General features: G+C 44.1%; 1 protein-coding gene across 1 annotated transcript in view; it reads right to left on the bottom strand.

The window, feature by feature from the left end:
* Positions 1–21,263, bottom strand: part of LOC115115443 (pleckstrin homology domain-containing family A member 5-like) — a 291,617-nt gene that overhangs the window by 86,363 nt on the left and 183,991 nt on the right. Inside the window, 4 exon segments of the mRNA XM_065022294.1 lie at positions 1,247–1,319; positions 13,645–13,727; positions 13,730–13,748; positions 13,896–14,016. Of these exon segments, the coding sequence (XP_064878366.1) occupies positions 1,247–1,319; positions 13,645–13,727; positions 13,730–13,748; positions 13,896–14,016 (296 nt within the window).

Here is a 21,263-nt window from a genome sequence, read left to right as displayed (position 1 = left end):
TCAGACAGACATGGGTGTGCGGGGGCGGGGGGTGTTTACACGTCGGCATAGTGGAGGACCGGCATAGAGGTTATGAACTCTGTGCCCCCATCGAAGCGCTTGACTGACTTCTGCCACTGTCGAGTGTGTGTCTGTGTGTGCACGCATGTGTTACAAATGCTATGCTATAAACACAGAGACATGGCTAAATGGCAGCATCACAACACCAGGAAGCAATGTGAAGGTCACACCACAGGTGGCCGTAGACATGCCTGTTAATTGATTCAAGACACCATGAACAAAATGCCTCTTCTTGTACCACAAATTGACAGATTCCCAACATGGGAAAAACACACCATAGCTCTGTGTTCTATCTTATTCCATCCTTCAGGGAATCAAGGTCGTACAGACTGGGCCTAAAAATCAGAGACCAAAGGAGGAATTGGCTTTGGGGGTGACCAGTGAGATATACCTGCTGGAGCGCGTGCTACGAGTGGGTGCTGCTATGGTGACCAGTGAGATATACCTGCTGGAGCGTGTGCTACGAGTGGGTGCTGCTATGGTGACCAGTGAGATATACCTGCTGGAGCGAGTGCTACGAGTGGGTGCTGCTATGGTGACCAGTGAGATATACCTGCTGGAGCGCGTGCTACGAGTGGGTGCTGCTATGGTGACCGGTGACATATACCTGCTGGAGCGCGTGCTACGAGTGGGTGCTGCTATGGTGACCAGTGAGATATACCTGCTGGAGCGTGTGCTACGAGTGGGTGCTGCTATGGTGACCAGTGAGATATACCTGCTGGAGCGCGTGCTACGAGTGGGTGCTGCTATGGTGACCAGTGAGATATACCTGCTGGAGCGCGTGCTACGAGTGGGTGCTGCTATGGTGACCAGTGAGATATACCTGCTGGAGCGCGTGCTACGAGTGGGTGCTGCTATGGTGACCAGTGAGCTGAGATAAGGTGGGGCTTTACCTAGCAGAGACATGTAGATAACTTGTAGCCAGTGGGTTTGGCGACGAGTGTGGAGACATGAGCATATTGTCATTATATACACATCTCTGGTGTAAACGGGAAGGTGCACACAGCACAGAAGGAGCGAAGGAAATGAGACCAAAATGACAACAAGGGACATAAAAACGCTCATAAATATATATATATATATATATAATACATTTGTTATACTTGCAATACAGGCATTTGGTATATCAGGCAAAAACATAGAAAAACATATCTGTTTGGTGTTCAGGTACACGAACATCACTCACCTCTGTAGTAGTACAGACACATATCAGACAGCACAAACCACCTCTTCTTCCATAGCTTCATCCCCGTGCTGTCCTGAAACAACAACAGAAACAGACAGTCACAAACTACGTCTTTATGAGGACATAACCCCCCCCCCCAAAAAAAAAATATTTAGAGCCCCCAAAATATTTCACAATTTTGTTGTAACCCTGAACTAGCTCTTCTTTCAACAAGTAGTCAAAAGCTTGATGAAATAGTTGAATATATGGAATGGCTGTGTATCTCCATGGAGAGGTTTGAGAAACTACCACACTTTCTGTAGACACTAACTTTACTGATGCAGGTTAGCAACCAATATAAAAAGACAAACGTCTTCAATGTTGAGATTTTCAGATTTTTTTTCTCGTTCTAAAGACTAGAAACTAGGATCACCAGACAGTCATCTGCTGTTCAGAGGGCACGTATGATTTAGTTCATGGTACAAGATGAAGAAGACAAATAATGACTGTTGTACACTCCAGATGTGATTACAAGGAAAACATCCTTCCCTTAAGACTGGGAGCATTGTATTGTATTGTTCTGTATTGTTCACAGACACACACATACACACCAGTGGAGGCTGCTGAGGGGACGACAGCTCATTATAATGGCTGGAACGGAGCAAATGGAATGGCAACATGGAAACCATGTGTCTGATGTATTTGATACCATTCCACATATTCTGCTCCAGCCATTACCACGAGCCTGTCATACCCAATTAAGATGCCACCAACCTCGGGTGATGCACAAACACAGTTATGAACAATAAATTGTGACTGAGTGGGTGTGGGAGGGGAGAGGATGGGGGGGGGTGAGGGAGAGGAAGAGGGAGGGGAACGGGATGAGGGAGAGGAAGAGGGAGGTGAGGGAGTGGAATGGGATGAGGGAAGGGAAGAGGGAGGTGAGGGAGGGAGGGGAACGGGGTGTGGGAGAGGAAGGGGAACGGGGTGAGGGAGAGGAAGAGGGAGGGAACTGGCTGAGGGAGGGGAACGGGGTGAGGGAGAGGGAGGTGAATGGGGTGAGGGAGAGGGAGGTGAGGGAGGGGAATGGGGTGATGGAGAGGAAGAGGGAGGGAACTGGCTGAGGGAGGGGAACGGGGTGATGGAGAGGAACAGGGAGGTGAGGGAGGGGAACAGGGTGAGGGAGAGGGAGGTGAGGGAGGGGAACAGGGTGAGGGAGAGGGAGGTGAGGGAGGGAAACGGGCTGCCGAAGCAGCAGCTACTCTTCCTGGGGTCCACAAAACACACACAACATGACAAGCAACTAAACACTGATTTAAAATGCAACTACATACAAACAATACAAAAATAGTACAAACAATACAACAACAAATAATGTGTCTGTGTCTGTGTTAGTGTTAGTGTGTCAGTGTTAGTGTCTGTGTGTTAGTGTGTCTGTGTCTGTGTTAGTGTTAGTGTGTCAGTGTGTCAGTGTTAGTGTTAGTGTGTCTGTGTCTGTGTTAGTGTGTCTGTGTCTGTGTTAGTGTGTCTGTGTCTGTGTCTGTGTTAGTGTGTCTGTGTCTGTGTTAGTGTTAGTGTGTCAGTGTTAGTGTCTGTGTTAGTGTGTCTGTGTCTGTGTTAGTGTTAGTGTGTCAGTGTTAGTGTCTGTGTTAGTGTGTCTGTGTCTGTGTTAGTGTTAGTGTGTCAGTGTTAGTGTCTGTGTTAGTGTGTCTGTGTTAGTGTTAGTGTGTCTGTGTTAGTGTGTCTGTGTCTGTGTTAGTGTTAGTGTGTCAGTGTTAGTGTCTGTGTTAGTGTGTCTGTGTCTGTGTTAGTGTTAGTGTGTCAGTGTTAGTGTCTGTGTTAGTGTTAGTCTGTGTCTGTGTTAGTGTTAGTGTGTCAGTGTTAGTGTCTGTGTTAGTGTGTCTGTGTCTGTGTTAGTGTTAGTGTGTCTGTGTTAGTGTGTCTGTGTCTGTGTTAGTGTTAGTGTGTCAGTGTTAGTGTCTGTGTTAGTGTGTCTGTGTCTGTGTTAGTGTTAGTGTGTCAGTGTTAGTGTCTGTGTTAGTGTGTCTGTGTCTGTGTTAGTGTGTCAGTGTGTCTGTGTTAGTGTTAGTGTGTCAGTGTTAGTGTCTGTGTGTCAGTGTGTCTGTGTCTGTGTTAGTGTGTCAGTGTTAGTGTCTGTGTGTCAGTGTTAGTGTCTGTGTGTCAGTGTTAGTGTCTGTGTGTCAGTGTGTCTGTGTCTGTGTTAGTGTGTCAGTGTGTCAGTGTTAGTGTCTGTGTGTCAGTGTTAGTGTCTGTGTGTCAGTGTTAGTGTCTGTGTTAGTGTGTCAGTGTGTCTGTGTTAGTGTCAGTGTGTCTGTGTTAGTGTCAGTGTGTCTGTGTGTCAGTGTGTCTGTGTTAGTGTCTGTGTGTCTGTGTTAGTGTGTCAGTGTTAGTCTGTGTGTCAGTGTTAGTGTCTGTGTTAGTGTTAGTGTGTCAGTGTCTGTGTGTCTGTGTTAGTGTGTCAGTGTGTCTGTGTTAGTGTCTGTGTGTCAGTGTGTGTCAGTGTGTCTGTGTGTGTCAGTGTGTCAGTGTTAGTGTCTGTGTGTCAGTGTGTCTGTGTCTGTGTTAGTGTGTCAGTGTGTCAGTGTTAGTGTCTGTGTGTCAGTGTTAGTGTCTGTGTTAGTGTGTCAGTGTGTCTGTGTTAGTGTCAGTGTGTCTGTGTTAGTGTCAGTGTGTCAGTGTGTCTGTGTTAGTGTCTGTGTGTCAGTGTTAGTGTCAGTGTGTCTGTGTGTCAGTGTTAGTGTCTGTGTGTCAGTGTTAGTGTGTCAGTGTGTCTGTGTGTCTGTGTCTGTGTTAGTGTGTCAGTGTGTCTGTGTTAGTGTCTGTGTGTCAGTGTTAGTGTCAGTGTGTCTGTGTGTCAGTGTTAGTGTGTCTGTGTCTGTGTTAGTGTGTCAGTGTGTCAGTGTTAGTGTCTGTGTGTCAGTGTTAGTGTCTGTGTGTCAGTGTGTCTGTGTCTGTGTTAGTGTGTCAGTGTGTCAGTGTTAGTGTCTGTGTGTCAGTGTTAGTGTCTGTGTTAGTGTGTCAGTGTGTCTGTGTTAGTGTCAGTGTGTCTGTGTTAGTGTCAGTGTGTCTGTGTGTCAGTGTGTCTGTGTTAGTGTCTGTGTGTCAGTGTTAGTGTCAGTGTGTCTGTGTGTCAGTGTTAGTGTCTGTGTGTCAGTGTTAGTGTGTCTGTGTCTGTGTGTCTGTGTTAGTGTGTCAGTGTGTCTGTGTTAGTGTCTGTGTGTCAGTGTTAGTGTCAGTGTGTCTGTGTGTCAGTGTGTCAGTGTTAGTGTCTGTGTGTCAGTGTGTCTGTGTCTGTGTTAGTGTGTCAGTGTGTCAGTGTTAGTGTCTGTGTGTCAGTGTTAGTGTCTGTGTGTCAGTGTGTCTGTGTTAGTGTCAGTGTGTCTGTGTTAGTGTCAGTGTGTCTGTGTGTCTGTGTTAGTGTCTGTGTGTCAGTGTTAGTGTCAGTGTGTCTGTGTGTCAGTGTTAGTGTCTGTGTGTCAGTGTTAGTGTGTCAGTGTGTCTGTGTGTCTGTGTTAGTGTGTCAGTGTGTCTGTGTTAGTGTCTGTGTGTCAGTGTTAGTGTCAGTGTGTCTGTGTGTCAGTGTTAGTGTCTGTGTGTCAGTGTTAGTGTGTCAGTGTTAGTGTCTGTGTGTCAGTGTTAGTGTGTCTGTGTTAGTGTTAGTGTGTCAGTGTGTCTGTGTTAGTGTCTGTGTGTCAGTGTTAGTGTCAGTGTGTCTGTGTGTCAGTGTTAGTGTCTGTGTGTCAGTGTGTCAGTGTCAGTGTGTCTGTGTGTCAGTGTCTGTGTATCAGTGTTAGTGTCTGTGTATCAGTGTCTGTGTGTCAGTGTTAGTGTGTCTGTGTGTCAGTGTTAGTGTGTCAGTGTGTCTGTGTTAGTGTGTCTGTGTTAGTGTGTCAGTGTGTCAGTGTTAGTGTGTCTGTGTGTCAGTGTTAGTGTGTCTGTGTGTCAGTGTTAGTGTGTCTGTGTGTCAGTGTTAGTGTGTCTGTGTGTCAGTGTTAGTGTGTCTGTGTGTCAGTGTTAGTGTCTGTGTGTCAGTGTTAGTGTGTCTGTGTGTCAGTGTCTGTGTGTCAGTGTTAGTGTGTCTGTGTGTCAGTGTTAGTGTGTCTGTGTGTCTGTGTTAGTGTGTCTGTGTTAGTGTGTCAGTGTGTCAGTGTTAGTGTGTCTGTGTGTCAGTGTTAGTGTGTCTGTGTGTCAGTGTGTCAGTGTGTCTGTGTTAGTGTGTCAGTGTTAGTGTGTCTGTGTGTCAGTGTTAGTGTGTCTGTGTGTCAGTGTTAGTGTGTCTGTGTGTCAGTGTTAGTGTCTGTGTGTCAGTGTTAGTGTGTCTGTGTGTCAGTGTCTGTGTGTCAGTGTTAGTGTGTCTGTGTGTCAGTGTGTCAGTGTTAGTGTGTCAGTGTGTCTGTGTGTCTGTGTTAGTGTGTCTGTGTGTCAGTGTTAGTGTGTCTGTGTGTCAGTGTTAGTGTGTCTGTGTGTCAGTGTTAGTGTCTGTGTGTCAGTGTTAGTGTGTCTGTGTGTCAGTGTCTGTGTGTCAGTGTTAGTGTGTCTGTGTGTCAGTGTTAGTGTCTGTGTGTCAGTGTTAGTGTGTCTGTGTGTCAGTGTTAGTGTCTGTGTGTCAGTGTTAGTGTGTCTGTGTGTCAGTGTTAGTGTGTCTGTGTGTCAGTGTTAGTGTCTGTGTGTCAGTGTTAGTGTTAGTGTGTCTGTGTGTCTGTGTGTCTGTGTGTCAGTGTGTCAGTGTTAGTGTGTCTGTGTGTCAGTGTGTCTGTGTTAGTGTGTCAGTGTTAGTGTGTCTGTGTGTCTGTGTGTCAGTGTGTCTGTGTGTCAGTGTTAGTGTGTCTGTGTGTCAGTGTGTCTGTGTTAGTGTGTCAGTGTTAGTGTGTCTGTGTGTCAGTGTTAGTGTGTCTGTGTGTCTGTGTGTCAGTGTTAGTGTGTCTGTGTGTCAGTGTTCGTGTGTCTGTGTGTCAGTGTTCGTGTGTCTGTGTGTCAGTGTTCGTGTGTCTGTGTGCATGTCACCTCACAGTCCCTCCTTTCCATGAAATGTTTAAATGATTTATGTTTGGTCATTTTCCTCCTCACTTGAATAATTGGAGATTTGAAAGGGAGTTCCACGTGCTGTGAATTTGTTTTGGACTTGGGGACTGTGAAGAGACCCCTGGTGACATGTCTTGTGGTGTATGTCTGAAGAGACCCCTGGTGGCATGTCTATGTATGGTTGTCTGAGCTGAATGTTATTTGATTGTGTAGACAATCTGGAAATGTCATTACAGTAACACTTCTCTTAAAACCTAGGAGTGAAGGAGAGGACAATGACTGCCTCGGTTCTGTTCTCTCTATTGGAAAACTGCCTGATATTCTCCTTCTTTAAACTCTAAATTCCTTAATGTAGGATTCCAGAACTAGAATCTAGGACTACATTCTGGAACCAGCACGGAACCAGAATCATTTTAACCACACTCATGACAGTTCTTAAAGCCATTTAGTTTAAGTGGAAAGTCCTCAGCCACAAAAAAAAGTTTCTCTCTCTCTACACTTGCCTCTGGGGTGTGGTAGGTTGGGTCTGGTGACATTACACTACAAAACATATCACACACAATGTCACCAGACCCAACCTACCACACCCCAGGACATTTGAATGTATACAGTCCTGTCGGTATATGTATTTGAACATGACAGTATTGAGGTATATTTGTTCCGGGAAAACAATCAGCCCAGCTCCCCCATTCCTTCCCAGAAATGTCTTGCTTTGAATATGTTCATGGATGAGGTACCATTCTATTCTCAAACCGTCATGTTTGTCAGACAGATCACACACTGGGCTAGGGCATCCCAAATGACACACTATTTATTTTACCTTTATTTAACCAGGCAAGTCAGTTAAGAACAAATTCTTATTTTCAATGACGGCCTAGGAACAGTGGGTTACCTGCCTGTTCAGGGGCAGAGCGACAGATTTGTACCTTGTCAGCTCGGGGGTTTGAACTTGCAACCTTCCGGTTACTAGTCCAACGCTCTAACCACTAGGCTATTCCCTATATAGTGCACTACTTTTGGTACTGAGTCAATGTACGGGTTAGTCGAGGTAATTGAGGTAATATGTACAGTGCCTTCGGGAAGTATTCAGGCCCCTTGACTTTTTCTCCATTTTGTTAGGTGACAGCCTTACTTTAAAATGTATTAAATTGTTTGTTTTCCCCCCTCATCAATCTGCACACAATACCAATGAAGAAGCAAAAACTGGATTTCAGACATTTTTTGCTCATTTATAAAAAAAAATTAAAAAACAGAAATATCACATTTACTCAGTACTTTGCTGAAGCACCTTTGGCAGCGATTACAGCCTTGAGTCTTCTTGGGTATGATGCTACAAGCTTGGCAGATTTAAGGAGTTTCTCCCATTTCTTCTCTGCAGATCCTCTCAAGCTCTGTCAGGTTGGATGGGGAGCGTTGCTACACTATTTTCAGGTCTCTCTAGAGATGTTCGATCAGGTTGGATTTTGATTTGAATTTGGGTTCAAGCCACTCCTGCATTCTCTTGGCTGTGTGCTTAGGGTCGCTGCCCTGTTGGAAGGTGAACCTTCGCCCCCAGTCTGAGGCTCTGAGCACACTGGAGCAAGTTTTCATCAAGGATCTCTCTGTACTTTGCTCCGTTCAACATTGCCTAGATCCTGTCTCTCAGTCCCTGCCGCTGAAAAACATCCCCACAGCATGAGTTTAATTTTCTTCTGCTTTATTTTACCTTTATTTAACGAGGCAAGTCAGTTAAGGGGAAATTCTTATTTACAATGACGGCCTACCAAAAGGCAAAAGGCCTCCTGCGGGGACAGGGGCCTGGGAATATATATATATACATTTAAATACAATATAAATATAGGACAAAACACACATCACAACAAGAGAGACAACACTACATAATGAGAGACCTAAGACAACAACATAGCAAGGCAGCAACACATGAAAACACAGCATGGTAGCAACATGCTGTTCCTTCTCCCCCTCCCCCCCCCCCCCCTTAAAAGACCTAGATGCACTATTGTAAAGTGGCTGTTCCACTGGATGTCATAAGGTGAAAGCACCAATTTGTAAGTCGCTCTGGATAAGAGCGTCTGCTAAATGACTTAAATGTAATGTAAATGTAGCAGCAGAAAACATGGTAGCAACACAACATGGTAGCAACACAACATGGTAGCAGCAGAAAACATGGTACAAACATTATTGGGCACAGACAAAAGCACAAAGGGCAAGAAGGTAGAGACAACAATACATCACACAAAGCAGCCACAAGTAAGTGTCAGTAAGAGTGGCCATGATTGAGTCTTTGAATGAAGAGATTGACATAAAACAGTCTAGTTTGAGCGTTTGTTGCAGCTCGTTCCAGTCGCTAGCTGCAGCGAACTGAAAAGAGGAGCGACCCAGAGATGTGTGTTCTTTGGGGACCTTTAACAGAATGTGACTGGCAGAACGGGTGTTGTATGTGGAGGATTATGGCTACAGTACATATCTCAGATAGGGGGGGGAGTGAGGCCGAAGAGGGTTTTATAAATAAGCATCAACCAGTGGGTCTTGCGACGGGTATACAGAGATGACCAGTTTACAGAGGAGTATAGAGTGCAGTGATGTGTCCTATAAGGAGCATTGGTGGCAAATCTGATGGCAGAATGGTAAAGAACATCTAGCCGCTCGAGAGCACCTTTACCTGCTGATCTATAAATGATGTCTCCATAATCTAGCATGGGTAGGATGGTCATCTGAATCAGGGTTAGTTTGGCAGCTGGGGTGAAAAAGGAGCGATTATGATAGAGGAAACCAAGTCTAGATTTAACTTTAGCCTGCAGCTTTGATATGTGCTGAGAGAAGGACAGTGTTCCGTCTAGCCATACTCCCAAGGACTTGTATGAGGTGACTACCTCAAGCTCTAAACCCTCAGAGGTAGTAATCACACCTGTGGGAAGAGGGGCATTCTTCTTACCAAACCAGATGACCTTTGTTTTGGAGGTGTTCAGAATAAAGTTAAGGGTAGAGAAAGCTTGTAGGACACTAAGAAAGCTTTGTTGTAGAGCATTTAACACAAAATCCGAGGAGGGGCCAGCTGAGTATAAGACTGTATCATCTGCATATAAATGGATGAGAGGGCTTCCAACTGCCTGAGCTATGTTACTGATGTAAATAGAGAAGAGTGTGGGGCCTAAGATTGAGTATTAGGGTACTCCCTTGGTGATAGGCAGTGGCTGAGAAATCAGAATCTCTGACTTTATACACTGCACTCTTTGAGAGAGGTAGTTAGCAAACCAGGCCAAAGACCCCTCAGAGACACCAATACTCCTTAGCCGGCCCACAAGAATGGAATGGTCTACCGTATCAAAAGCTTTGGCCAATTCAATAACAATAGCAGCACAACATTACTTAGAATCAAGGGCAACGGTGACATCATTGAGGGCCTTTAAGGTTGCAGTGACACATCCATAACCCGAGTGGAAACTAGATTGCACACCAGAGAGAATACAAACGACAGAAAGTTGATTATTGACAAGTTTTTCCAACACTTTTGATAAACAGGGCAAAATAGAACAGTTAGGATCAGCTTGATAACCCCCTTTAAATAAAGGACGAACTGTGGCTGCCTTCCAAGCAATGGGAATGCTGCCACCACCATGCTTCACCGTAGGGATGGTGCCAGGTTTCCTCCAGAAGTGACGCTTGGCATTCAGGCCAAAGAGTTCAATCTTGGTTTCATCAGACCAGAGAATCTTGTTTCTCATGGTCTGAGAGTTTAGGTGCCTTTTGGAAAACTCCAAGTGGTCTGTCATGTGCCTTTTTCTGAGGGTGGCTTCCGTCTGGCCATTCTACCATAAAGGCCTGATTGGTGGAGTGCTGCAGGTTGTCCTTCTGGAAGATTCTCCCATCTCCACAGAGGAACTCTAGAGCTCTGTCAGAGTCACCTCACCGACCAAGGCCCTTCTCCCCCGATTGCTCAGAATGGTTGGGCGGCCAGCTCTAGGAAGAGTCTTAGGGGTTCCAGACTAGTTCCATTTAAGAATGATGGAGGTCACTGTGTTCATGGAGACCTTCGATGAGGCAGACATTTTTTGGTACCCTTCCCAGATCTGTGCCTTTACACAATCCTGTCTCGAAGCTCAAAGGACAATTCCTTCGACCTCTTGGCTTAGTTTTTGCTCTGACATGCACTGTCAACTGTGGGACCTTATATTGACAGGTGTGTGCCTTTCCAAATCATGTCCAATCAATTAAATTGACCACAGGTGGACTCCAATCAAGTTGTAGAAACATCTCAAGGGTGATCAATGGAATCAGGATGCACCTGAGCTCAAGTTCGAGTCTCATAGCAAAGGGTCTGAATACTTATGTAAAAAAAACAAACATTTGCAAACATTTATTTATGGGATAAGGCTGTAATGTAACAAAATGTGGAACAAAAATCAATGGGTCTGAATTATTTCAGAAGGTACTGTACATAGGTAGGGTAAAGTGATTATGCATAGATAATAAACAGTAGTACAGGTTAGAGGTAATATGTACATGTAGGTAGGGGTGAAGTGACTATAGATAATAAACAGTAGGACAGGTTAGAGGTAATATGTACATGTAGGTAGGGGTAAAGTGACTATAGATAATAAACAGTAGTACAGGTTAGAGGTAATATGTACATGTAGGTAGGAGTGAAGTGACTATAGATAATAAACAGTAGGACAGGTTAGAGGTAATATGTACATGTAGGTAGAGGTGAAGTGATTATAGATAATAAACAGTAGGACAGGTTAGAGGTAATATGTACATGTAGGTAGGGGTAAAGTGACTATGCATAGATAATAAACAGTAGGACAGGTTAGAGGTAATATGTACATGTAGGTAGGGGTAAAGTGACTATGCATAGATAATAAACAGTAGGACAGGTTAGAGGTAATATGTACATGTAGGTAGGGGTGAAGTGATTATAGATAATAAACAGTAGGACAGGTTAGAGGTAATATGTACATGTAGGTAGGGGTAAAGTGACTATGCATAGATAATAAACAGTAGGACAGGTTAGTTGAGGTGGGGGGGTGAAGTGACTATAGATAATAAACAGTAGTACAGGTTAGAGTTGAGGTGGGGGGTAAAGTGACTATGCATAGATAATAAACATAGATAGGTAAACAGTAGGACAGGTTATAGATAATAAACAGTACATGGACAGGTAGGGGTAAATGTGAGGGGTAAAGTGCATAGATAATAAACAGTAGTACAGGTTAGAGGTAATATGTACATGTAGGTAGAGGTGAAGTGACTATGCATAGATAATAAACAGTAGGACAGGTTAGAGGTAATATGTACATGTAGGTAGAGGTGAAGTGACTATGCATAGATAATAAACAGTAGGACAGGTTAGTTGAGGTGGGGGGGTAAAGTGACTATGCATAGATAATAAACAGTAGGACAGGTTAGAGGTAATGACATAGGTAGGGGTAAAGTGACTATGCATAGATAATAAACAGTAGGACAGGTTAGAGGTAATATGTACATGTAGGTAGGGGTAAAGTGACTATGCATAGATAATAAACAGTAGTACAGGTTAGAGGTAATATGTACATGTAGGTAGAGGTGAAGTGACTATGCATAGATAATAAACAGTAGGACAGGTTAGAGGTAATATGTACATGTAGGTAGAGGTGAAGTGACTATGCATAGATAATAAACAGTAGGACAGGTTAGAGGTAATATGTACATGTAGGTAGAGGTGAAGTGATTATGTATAGATAATAAACAGTAGGACAGGTTAGAGGTAATATGTACATGTAGGTAGGGGTAAAGTGACTATGCATAGATAATAAACAGTAGGACAGGTTAGAGGTAATATGTACATGTAGGTAGAGGTGAAGTGATTATAGATAATAAACAGTAGGACAGGTTAGAGGTAATATGTACATGTAGGTAGGGGTAAAGTGACTATGCATAGATAATAAACAGTAGTACAGGTTAGTTGAGGTGGGGGGGTAAAGTGACTATGCATAGATAATAAACAGTAGGACAGGTTAAGTGACTGTAGGTAGAGGTAGATTATAGATAATAAACAGTAGGACAGGTTAGAGGTAATATGTACATGTAGGTAGGGGTAAAGTGACTATGCATAGATAATAAACAGTAGTACAGGTTAGTCAAGGTAATATGTACATGTAGGTAGGGGTGAAGTGACTATGCATAGATAATAAACAGTAGGACAGGTTAGAGGTAATATGTACATGTAGGTAGGGGTGAAGTGACTATGCATAGATAATAAACAGTAGGACAGGTTAGAGGTAATATGTACATGTAGGTAGGGGTAAAGTGACTATGCATAGATAATAAACAGTAGTACAGGTTAGTAATGTACATGTAGGTAGGGGTGAAGTGACTATAGATAATAAACAGTAGTACAGGTTAGTTGAGGTGGGGGGTGAAGTGATTATAGATAATAAACAGTAGTACAGGTTAGTTGAGGTGGGGGGTAAAGTGACTATAGATAATAAACAGTAGGACAGGTAGCAGGTAATAGTAATGTAGGTAGGGGTGAAGTGATTAAAGTGACATAGATAATAAACAGTAGTACAGGTTAGTTGAGGTGGGGGGGGTAAAGTGACTATAGATAATAAACAGTAGTACAGGTTAGTTGAGGTGGGGGTAAAGTGACTATAATAATAAACAGATGGTTATTGAGGTGATAAAGTGACTATAGATAATAGCAGCCGGTTAGTTGGGTGGGGGGTAAAGTGACTATAGATAATAAACAGTAGCCAGGTTAGTTGAGGTGGGGGGTAAAGTGACTATAGATAATAAACAGTCAGCAGCCGATAATAAACAGCTTTAGGGGGACTATAGATAATAAACAGCTTAGTTGAGGTGGGGGTAAAGTGACTATAGTTCAGCAGCAGGTTAGTGGCTTGGGGGTAGTAGCTAGTTCAGCAGCAGGTTAGTTGAGGTGGGGGGTAAAGTGACTATAGATAATAAACAGGCTTGGGGTAGTAGCTGGCCATTTGATCAGCAGCAGCGTATGGCTTGGGGTAGTAGCTGTTCAGCAGCCGTATGGCTTGGGGGTAGTAGCTGTTCAGCAGCCGTATGGCTTGGGGGTAGTAGCTGTTCAGCAGCAGCGTATGGCTTGGGGGTAGTAGCTGTTCAGCAGCCGTATGGCTTGGGGGTAGTAGCTGTTCAGCAGCAGCCGTATGGCTTGGGGGTAGTAGCTGTTCAGCAGCAGCCGTATGGCTTGGGGGTAGTAGCTGTTCAGCAGCCGTATGGCTTGGGGGTAGTAGCTGTTCAGCAGCCGTATGGCTTGGGGGTAGTAGCTGTTCAGGAGCTTTTTTCATGTCTGTCTCCCTTACTCATAAACTGATCGACTGTAGTGACTCTACCGTTATATAAAGCCCTCCACATACACTCACCTGTTTGTAAAGCCAGTTACTCTTAACCACCAGGGCGTTGGGGTTTCTCCGTATCGAGTTGGATCTCTTCCCAAAGTTGTGAATTTTTTGGAGGATCTTGATGGCTGAAAATGAGTAAGAGGGCATATGACGATACACTCACATTGCTGTTCAACTACTTAACATCATTCAAGTTTGTCCCTTCGTGTGTGTGTGTGTATGTGTGTGTGTGTGGGTGTGTGTGTGTGTGTGTGTGTGTGTGTGTGACTCACTCTGGCTGCGGGGCTACTTTGGTGTGTAGCATAGTCCGAGCTGCCTGTGTAGTTGGAGGCCTCGCTACTCATGGTGCTCAGAGGACGCTCCTTCTCATTCGCTGGTGCTTTGGGGGCAGACCTAGACACCAGGAAATAAAAAAGTGGTCGAAAATGAGCAAACAAATGGACTCAAATGATTCCTTATTCTACACGTTAGAGAGGCATGTTTATTCTACGTAACATACTTCAATCTAAGCAAAACCAGCGTCTGTCTTTCCTGAGAACTTTCTGGAAGCCTCTCAGAGTCACTCATTCCTGGCCTACATCCCTGCTGAATAAAACTGCTGGAACTCAATTTGTCAGCCTGTCTTCAGCAACGCATTAAAAGTTGTTACAGACAGACAGGGAGGGAGGGAGACAGACAGGGAGACAGACAGGGAGACAGACAGACAAGGTCACGTACAGACAGACAGGGAGGGAGACAGACAGGGAGACAGACAGACAAGGTCACGTACAGACAGACAGGGAGATGTAGTGTTCAGTGACATGGACAGGGTGATTGTCTTGTGATTCACAGGGGTCATGTTGAGATCTCATTATAGCTGAGATTCTACTGTAGACAGACTGCCTGCCGGCCTGGGCGGTCTAGGTGAGATTCTACTGTAGACAGACTGCCTGCCGGCCTGGGCGGTCTAGATGAGATTCTACTGTAGACAGACTGCCTGGGCGGTCTAGGTAAGATTCTACTGTGGACAGACTGACTGCCGATGAGAGTCCTGGGACAGACTGCCTCTCTAGATGAGATTCTACTGTGGACAGACTGCCTGGGCGGTCTAGATGAGATTCTACTGTGGACAGACTGCCTGGGCGGTCTAGATGAGATTCTACTGTGGACAGACTGCCTGGGCGGTCTAGATGAGATTCTACTGTGGACAGACTGCCTTCCGGCCTGGGCGGTCTAGATGAGATTCTACTGTGGACAGACTGCCTGGGCGGTCTAGATGAGATTCTACTGTGGACAGACTGCCTGGGCGGTCTAGATGAGATTCTACTGTAGACAGACTGCCTTCCGGCCTGGGCGGTCTAGATGAGATTCTACTGTGGACAGACTGCCTGGGCGGTCTAGATGAGATTCTACTGTGGACAGACTGCCTGGGCGGTCTAGATGAGATTCTACTGTAAACAGACTGCCTGGGCGGTCTAGGTGAGATTCTACTGTAGACAGACTGCCTGGGCAGTCTAGGTGAGATTCTACTGTAGACAGACTGCCTGGGCGGTCTAGATGAGATTCTACTGTGGACAGACTGCCTGGGCGGTCTAGGTGAGATTCTACTGTGGACAGACTGCCTGGGCGGTCTAGGTGAGATTCTACTGTGGACAGACTGACTGCCGGCCTGGGCGGTCTAGATGAGATTCTACTGTAGACAGACTGCCTGGGCGGTCTAGATGAGATTCTACTGTGGACAGACTGCCTGGGCGGTCTAGATGAGATTCTACTGTAAACAGACTGCCTGGGCGGTCTAGGTGAGATTCTACTGTAGACAGACTGCCTGGGCGGTCTAGGTGAGATTCTACTGTAGACAGACTGCCTGGGCGGTCTAGGTGAGATTCTACTGTAGACAGACGGCCTGGGCGGTCTAGGTGAGATTCTACTGTAGACAGACTGCCTTCCGGCCTGGGCGGTCTAGATGAGATTCTACTGTGGACAGACTGCCTGGGCGGTCTAGTTATACTGTAGTCGTCCTAAACTCTGATAAGGGAGGTCACTTTGACTAATAAAAACAAAGTGGGTCTTGCTGAAAGGAAGTTGAAAGAAAAAGGGATCGATGCCCATTTCGACATATAGATGGGATAGATGAGACACCGTGCAGGGTTTTGGTCCCCTGGGTATCAAGTCAAAATCAAAATAAATTGTATTAGTCTCGTACACTGTTTTTATGTATGTATTTTATTTTATTTCACCTTTATTTAACCAGGTAGGCTAGTTGAGAACACCTTTATTTAACCAGGTAGGCTAGTTGAGAACACCTTTATTTAACCAGGTAGGCAAGTTGAGAACACCTTTATTTAACCAGGTAGGCAAGTTGAGAACACCTTTATTTAACCAGGTAGGCAAGTTGAGAACACCTTTATTTAACCAGGTAGGCTAGTTGAGAACACCTTTATTTAACCAGGTAGGCCAGTTCAGATCACCTTTATTTAACCAGGTAGGCCAGTTCAGATCACCTTTATTTAACCAGGTAGGCCAGTTCAGATCACCTTTATTTAACCAGGTAGGCCAGTTCAGATCACCTTTATTTAACCAGGTAGGCCAGTTCAGATCACCTTTATTTAACCAGGTAGGCAAGTTCAGATCACCTTTATTTAACCAGGTAGGCCAGTTCAGATCACCTTTATTTAACCAGGTAGGCCAGTTCAGATCACCTTTATTTAACCAGGTAGGCCAGTTCAGATCACCTTTATTTAACCAGGTAGGCCAGTTCAGATCACCTTTATTTAACCAGGTAGGCTAGTTGAGAACACCTTTATTTAACCAGGTAGGCCAGTTCAGATCACCTTTATTTAACCAGGTAGGCCAGTTCAGATCACCTTTATTTAACCAGGTAGGCCAGTTGAGAACACCTTTATTTAACCAGGTAGGCCAGTTGAGAACACCTTTATTTAACCAGGTAGGCCAGTTGAGAACACCTTTATTTAACCAGGTAGGCTAGTTGAGAACACCTTTATTTAACCAGGTAGGCCAGTTCAGAACACCTTTATTTAACCAGGTAGGCCAGTTCAGAACACCTTTATTTAACCAGGTAGGCCAGTTGAGAACACCTTTATTTAACCAGGTAGGCCAGTTGAGAACACCTTTATTTAACCAGGTAGGCTAGTTGAGAACACCTTTATTTAACCAGGTAGGCTAGTTGAGAACACCTTTATTTAACCAGGTAGGCTAGTTGAGAACACCTTTATTTAACCAGGTAGGCTAGTTGAGAACACCTTTATTTAACCAGGTAGGCAAGTTGAGAACAAGTTCTCATTTACAAATGCGACCTGGACCAAGATAAAGCGAAGCAGTTCGACACATACAACAACACAGTGTTACACATGGAGTAAAACAAACATACAGTCAATGATACAGTAGAAAAATAAGTCTATATACGATGTGAGCAAATGAGGTGAGATAAGGGAGGTAAAGGCAACAAAAAAAAACGTACACTGTTTACTGCAGATATAAAAAGGTACAGTAAAATGCTTGTGTGCTCCCTCAACATTAAGAGTACAATCATCAATATCCATGATAATGAGTCAAATTTATAATAACAAGTAATAGAACAGGTCATATGCATAGTAACAGCCTGGTATGTACACAATAGGATATACAGAATAGATAATGACCAATAGGATATCCAGTATAGATAATGACCAATAGGAATTCCAATATAGATAATGACCAATATGATATCCAGTTATAGATAATGACCAATAGGAATTCCAATATAGATAATGACCAATATGATATCCAGTTATAGATAATGACCAACACGATATCCAGTATAGATAATGCCCAATAGGATATACAGAATTGATCAGGACCAATATGATATCCAGTTATAGATAATGACCAATACGATATCCAGTATAGATAATGACCAATATGATATCCAGTTATAGATCATGACCAATAGGAATTCCAATATATATAATGACCAATAGGATATCCAGTATAGATAATGACCAATATGATATCCAGTTATAGATAATGACCAATGCGATATCCAGAATAGATAATGCCCAATATGATATCCAGTATAGATAATGAGCGTTATGATATACAGAATAGATAATGACCAATATGATATCCAGAATAGATAATAACCAATAGGATATCCAGTATAGATAATGACCAACATGATATCCAGTATAGATAATGACCAATAGGATATCCAGTATAGATAATGACCAATAGGATATACAGAATAGATAATGACCAATATGATATCCAGTTATAGATAATGACCAATAGGATATACAGAATAGATAATGACCAATATGATATCCAGAATAGATAATGACCAATAGGATATCCAGTATAGATAATGACCAATACGATATCCAGAATAGATAATGACCAATATGATATCCAGTATAGATAATGAGCGTTATGATATACAGAATAGATAATGACCAATATGACATCCAGAATAGATCATGACCAATAGGATATCCAGTATAGATAATGACCAATTTGATAGGTAGGTAGGTAGGTAGGTAGGATTTACACCAACATACAATACAGGAAGGTTCATACAGTAGATGCCTAGCTGGCTCCAGATCTATTTGTGCTCCTACTGTATTGTCGTTGTCATGCCAAACATGACTGTATGATTTAGCAAGACGGGCACACACATCTAGGTGGGGTCTCTATAACATATATCTCATCAGCAGGCAACAGAGACGTGATTGCTGGTCATTCTAGTGCAGGATAGAGACATGATTACTGGTCATTCTAGTGCAGAACAGAGACATGATTACAGGTCATTCTAGTCCAGAACAGAGGACAATAACAGGGAACAGAGACATGATTACTGGTCATTCTAGTGCAGAACAGAGGACAATAACAGGGAACAGAGACATGATTACAGGTCATTCTAGTGCAGAACAGAGGACAATAACAGGGAACAGAGACATGATTACAGGTCATTCTAGTCCAGAACAGAGGACAATAACAGGGAACAGAGACATGATTACTGGTCATTCTAGTGCAGAACAGAGGACAATAACAGGGAACAGAGACATGATTACAGGTCATTCTAGTGCAGAACAGAGGACAATAACAGGGAACAGAGACATGATTACTGGTCATTCTAGTCCAGAACAGAGGACAATAACAGGGAACAGGGACATGATTACTGGTCATTCTAGTGCAGAACAGAGACATGATTACTGGTCATTCTAGTGCAGAACAGAGACATGATTACTGGTCATTCTAGTGCAGAACAGAGACATGATTACTGGTCATTCTAGTCCAGAACAGAGGACACTGGGAACAGACATGATTACAGGTGATTCTAGTGCAGAACATAGGACACTGACAGGGAACAGGGACATGATTACTGGTCATTCTAGTGCAGAACAGAGACATGATTACTGGTCATTCTAGTCCAGAACAGAGGACACTGGGAACAGACATGATTACTGGTCATTCTAGTGCAGAACAGAGACATGATTACTGGTCATTCTAGTGCAGAACAGAGGACAATAACAGGGAACAGGGACATGATTACTGGTCATTCTAGTGCAGAACAGAGACATGATTACTGGTCATTCTAGTCCAGAACAGAGGACACTGGGAACAGACATGATTACTGGTCATTCTAGTGCAGAACAGAGACATGATTACTGGTCATTCTAGTGCAGAACAGAGACATGATTACAGGTCATTCTAGTCCAGAACAGAGGACACTGACAGGGAACAGAGACATTATTACTGGTCATTCTAGTCCAGAACAGAGGACACTGACAGGGAACAGAGACATGATTACTGGTCATTCTAGTCCAGAACAGAGGACACTGACAGGGAACAGAGACATGATTACTGGTCATTCTAGTGCAGAACAGGGACATGATTACTGGTCATTCTAGTCCAGAACAGAGACATGATTACTGGTCATTCTAGTGCAGAACAGAGGACACTAACAGGGAACAGGGACATGATTACTGGTCATTCTAGTGCAGAACAGAGGACACTAACAGGGAACAGGGACATGATTACTGGTCATTCTAGTGCAGAACAGGGGACAATAACAGAGAACAGGGACATGATTACTGGTCATTCTAGTGCAGAACAGAGGACACTAACAGAGAACAGAGACATGATTACTGGTCATTCTAGTGCAGAACAGAGGACACTAACAGGGAACAGGGACATGATTACTGGTCATTCTAGTGCAGAACAGAGGACACTAACAGAGACATGATTACTGGTCATTCTAGTGTAGAACAGGGACATGATTACTGGTCATTCTAGTGCAGAACAGAGGACACTGACAGGGAACAGAGACATGATTACTGGTCATTCTAGTGCAGAACAGAGGACACTGACAGGGAACAGAGACATGATTACAGGTCATTCTAGTGCAGAACAGAGGACACTGACAGGGAACAGAGACATGATTACAGGTCATTCTAGTGCAGAACAGAGGACACTGACAGGGAACAGAGACATGATTACTGGTCATTCTAGTGCAGAACAGAGGACACTGACAGGGAACAGAGACATGATTACAGGTCATTCTAGTGCAGAACAGAGGACACTGACAGGGAACAGAGACATGATTACAGGTCATTCTAGTGCAGAACAGAGGACACTGACAGGGAACAGAGACATGATTACTGGTCATTCTAGTGCAGAACAGAGGACACTGATAGGGAACAGAGACATGATTACAGGTCATTCTAGTGCAGAACAGAGGACACTGACAGGGAACAGAGACATGATTACAGGTCATTCTAGTGCAGAACAGAGGACACTGACAGGGAAGGCAGGTCTGATGCAGCATACTAACCCACACATGGAACAACAGGGAAGAGGGAAGGAAAGACAGAATAAAAGAGCACTTTTTAAGACGGTCTGCCGTTACCTGTCTTTAGAAGGAAACCTGAGAGGTTGGATAGAAACGGAAGATGTGTCAAAGGAATTCGCTGCAACAGCTTAAGATAGTCCTAGATAGTCCTAGATAGCTGTTGTAGGAGGAAAGGGAGGAGTATGGATCCCATTAGAACTCAAAAGATATGTGATTGTTGCCATTAAAAACGGTGAGATACTTCCAGGTCTCCTGTATGGAGGAGAAGACGATTACATTCCTGGAGACACTGAGCAGCAGAGCAGAAACTGACGCTCTCTCAAGCTGACACACTTTCCTTCTTCCGTCTCTCTCTCCTCTTTATCCAGTCACTCCCTTCCATCTCTCTCTCCTCTTTATCCAGTCACTCCCTTCCATCTCTCTCTCCTCTTTATCCAGTCACTCCCTTCCATCTCTCTCTCCTCTTTATCCAGTCACTCCCTTCCATCTCTCTCTCCTCTTTATCCAGTCACTCCCTTCCATCTCTCTCTCCTCTTTATCCAGTCGCTCCCTTCCATCTCTCTCTCCTCTTTATCCAGTCACTCCCTTCCGTCTCTCTCTCCTCTTTATCCAGTCACTCCCTTCCATCTCTCTCTCCTCTTTATCCAGTCGCTCCCTTCCATCTCTCTCTCCTCTTTATCCAGTCGCTCCCTTCCATCTCTCTCTCCTCTTTATCCAGTCACTCCCTTCCATCTCTCTCTCCTCTTTATCCAGTCGCTCCCTTCCATCTCTCTCTCCTCTTTATCCAGTCACTCCCTTCCGTCTCTCTCTCCTC

Source organism: Oncorhynchus nerka, linkage group LG9a, assembly GCF_034236695.1.
Source record: "Oncorhynchus nerka isolate Pitt River linkage group LG9a, Oner_Uvic_2.0, whole genome shotgun sequence".
Taxonomy (NCBI): Eukaryota; Metazoa; Chordata; class Actinopteri; order Salmoniformes; family Salmonidae; genus Oncorhynchus; species Oncorhynchus nerka.
Note: the sequence above shows the minus strand (reverse complement) of the source record. Positions and strands in the feature narration are given on the sequence as shown.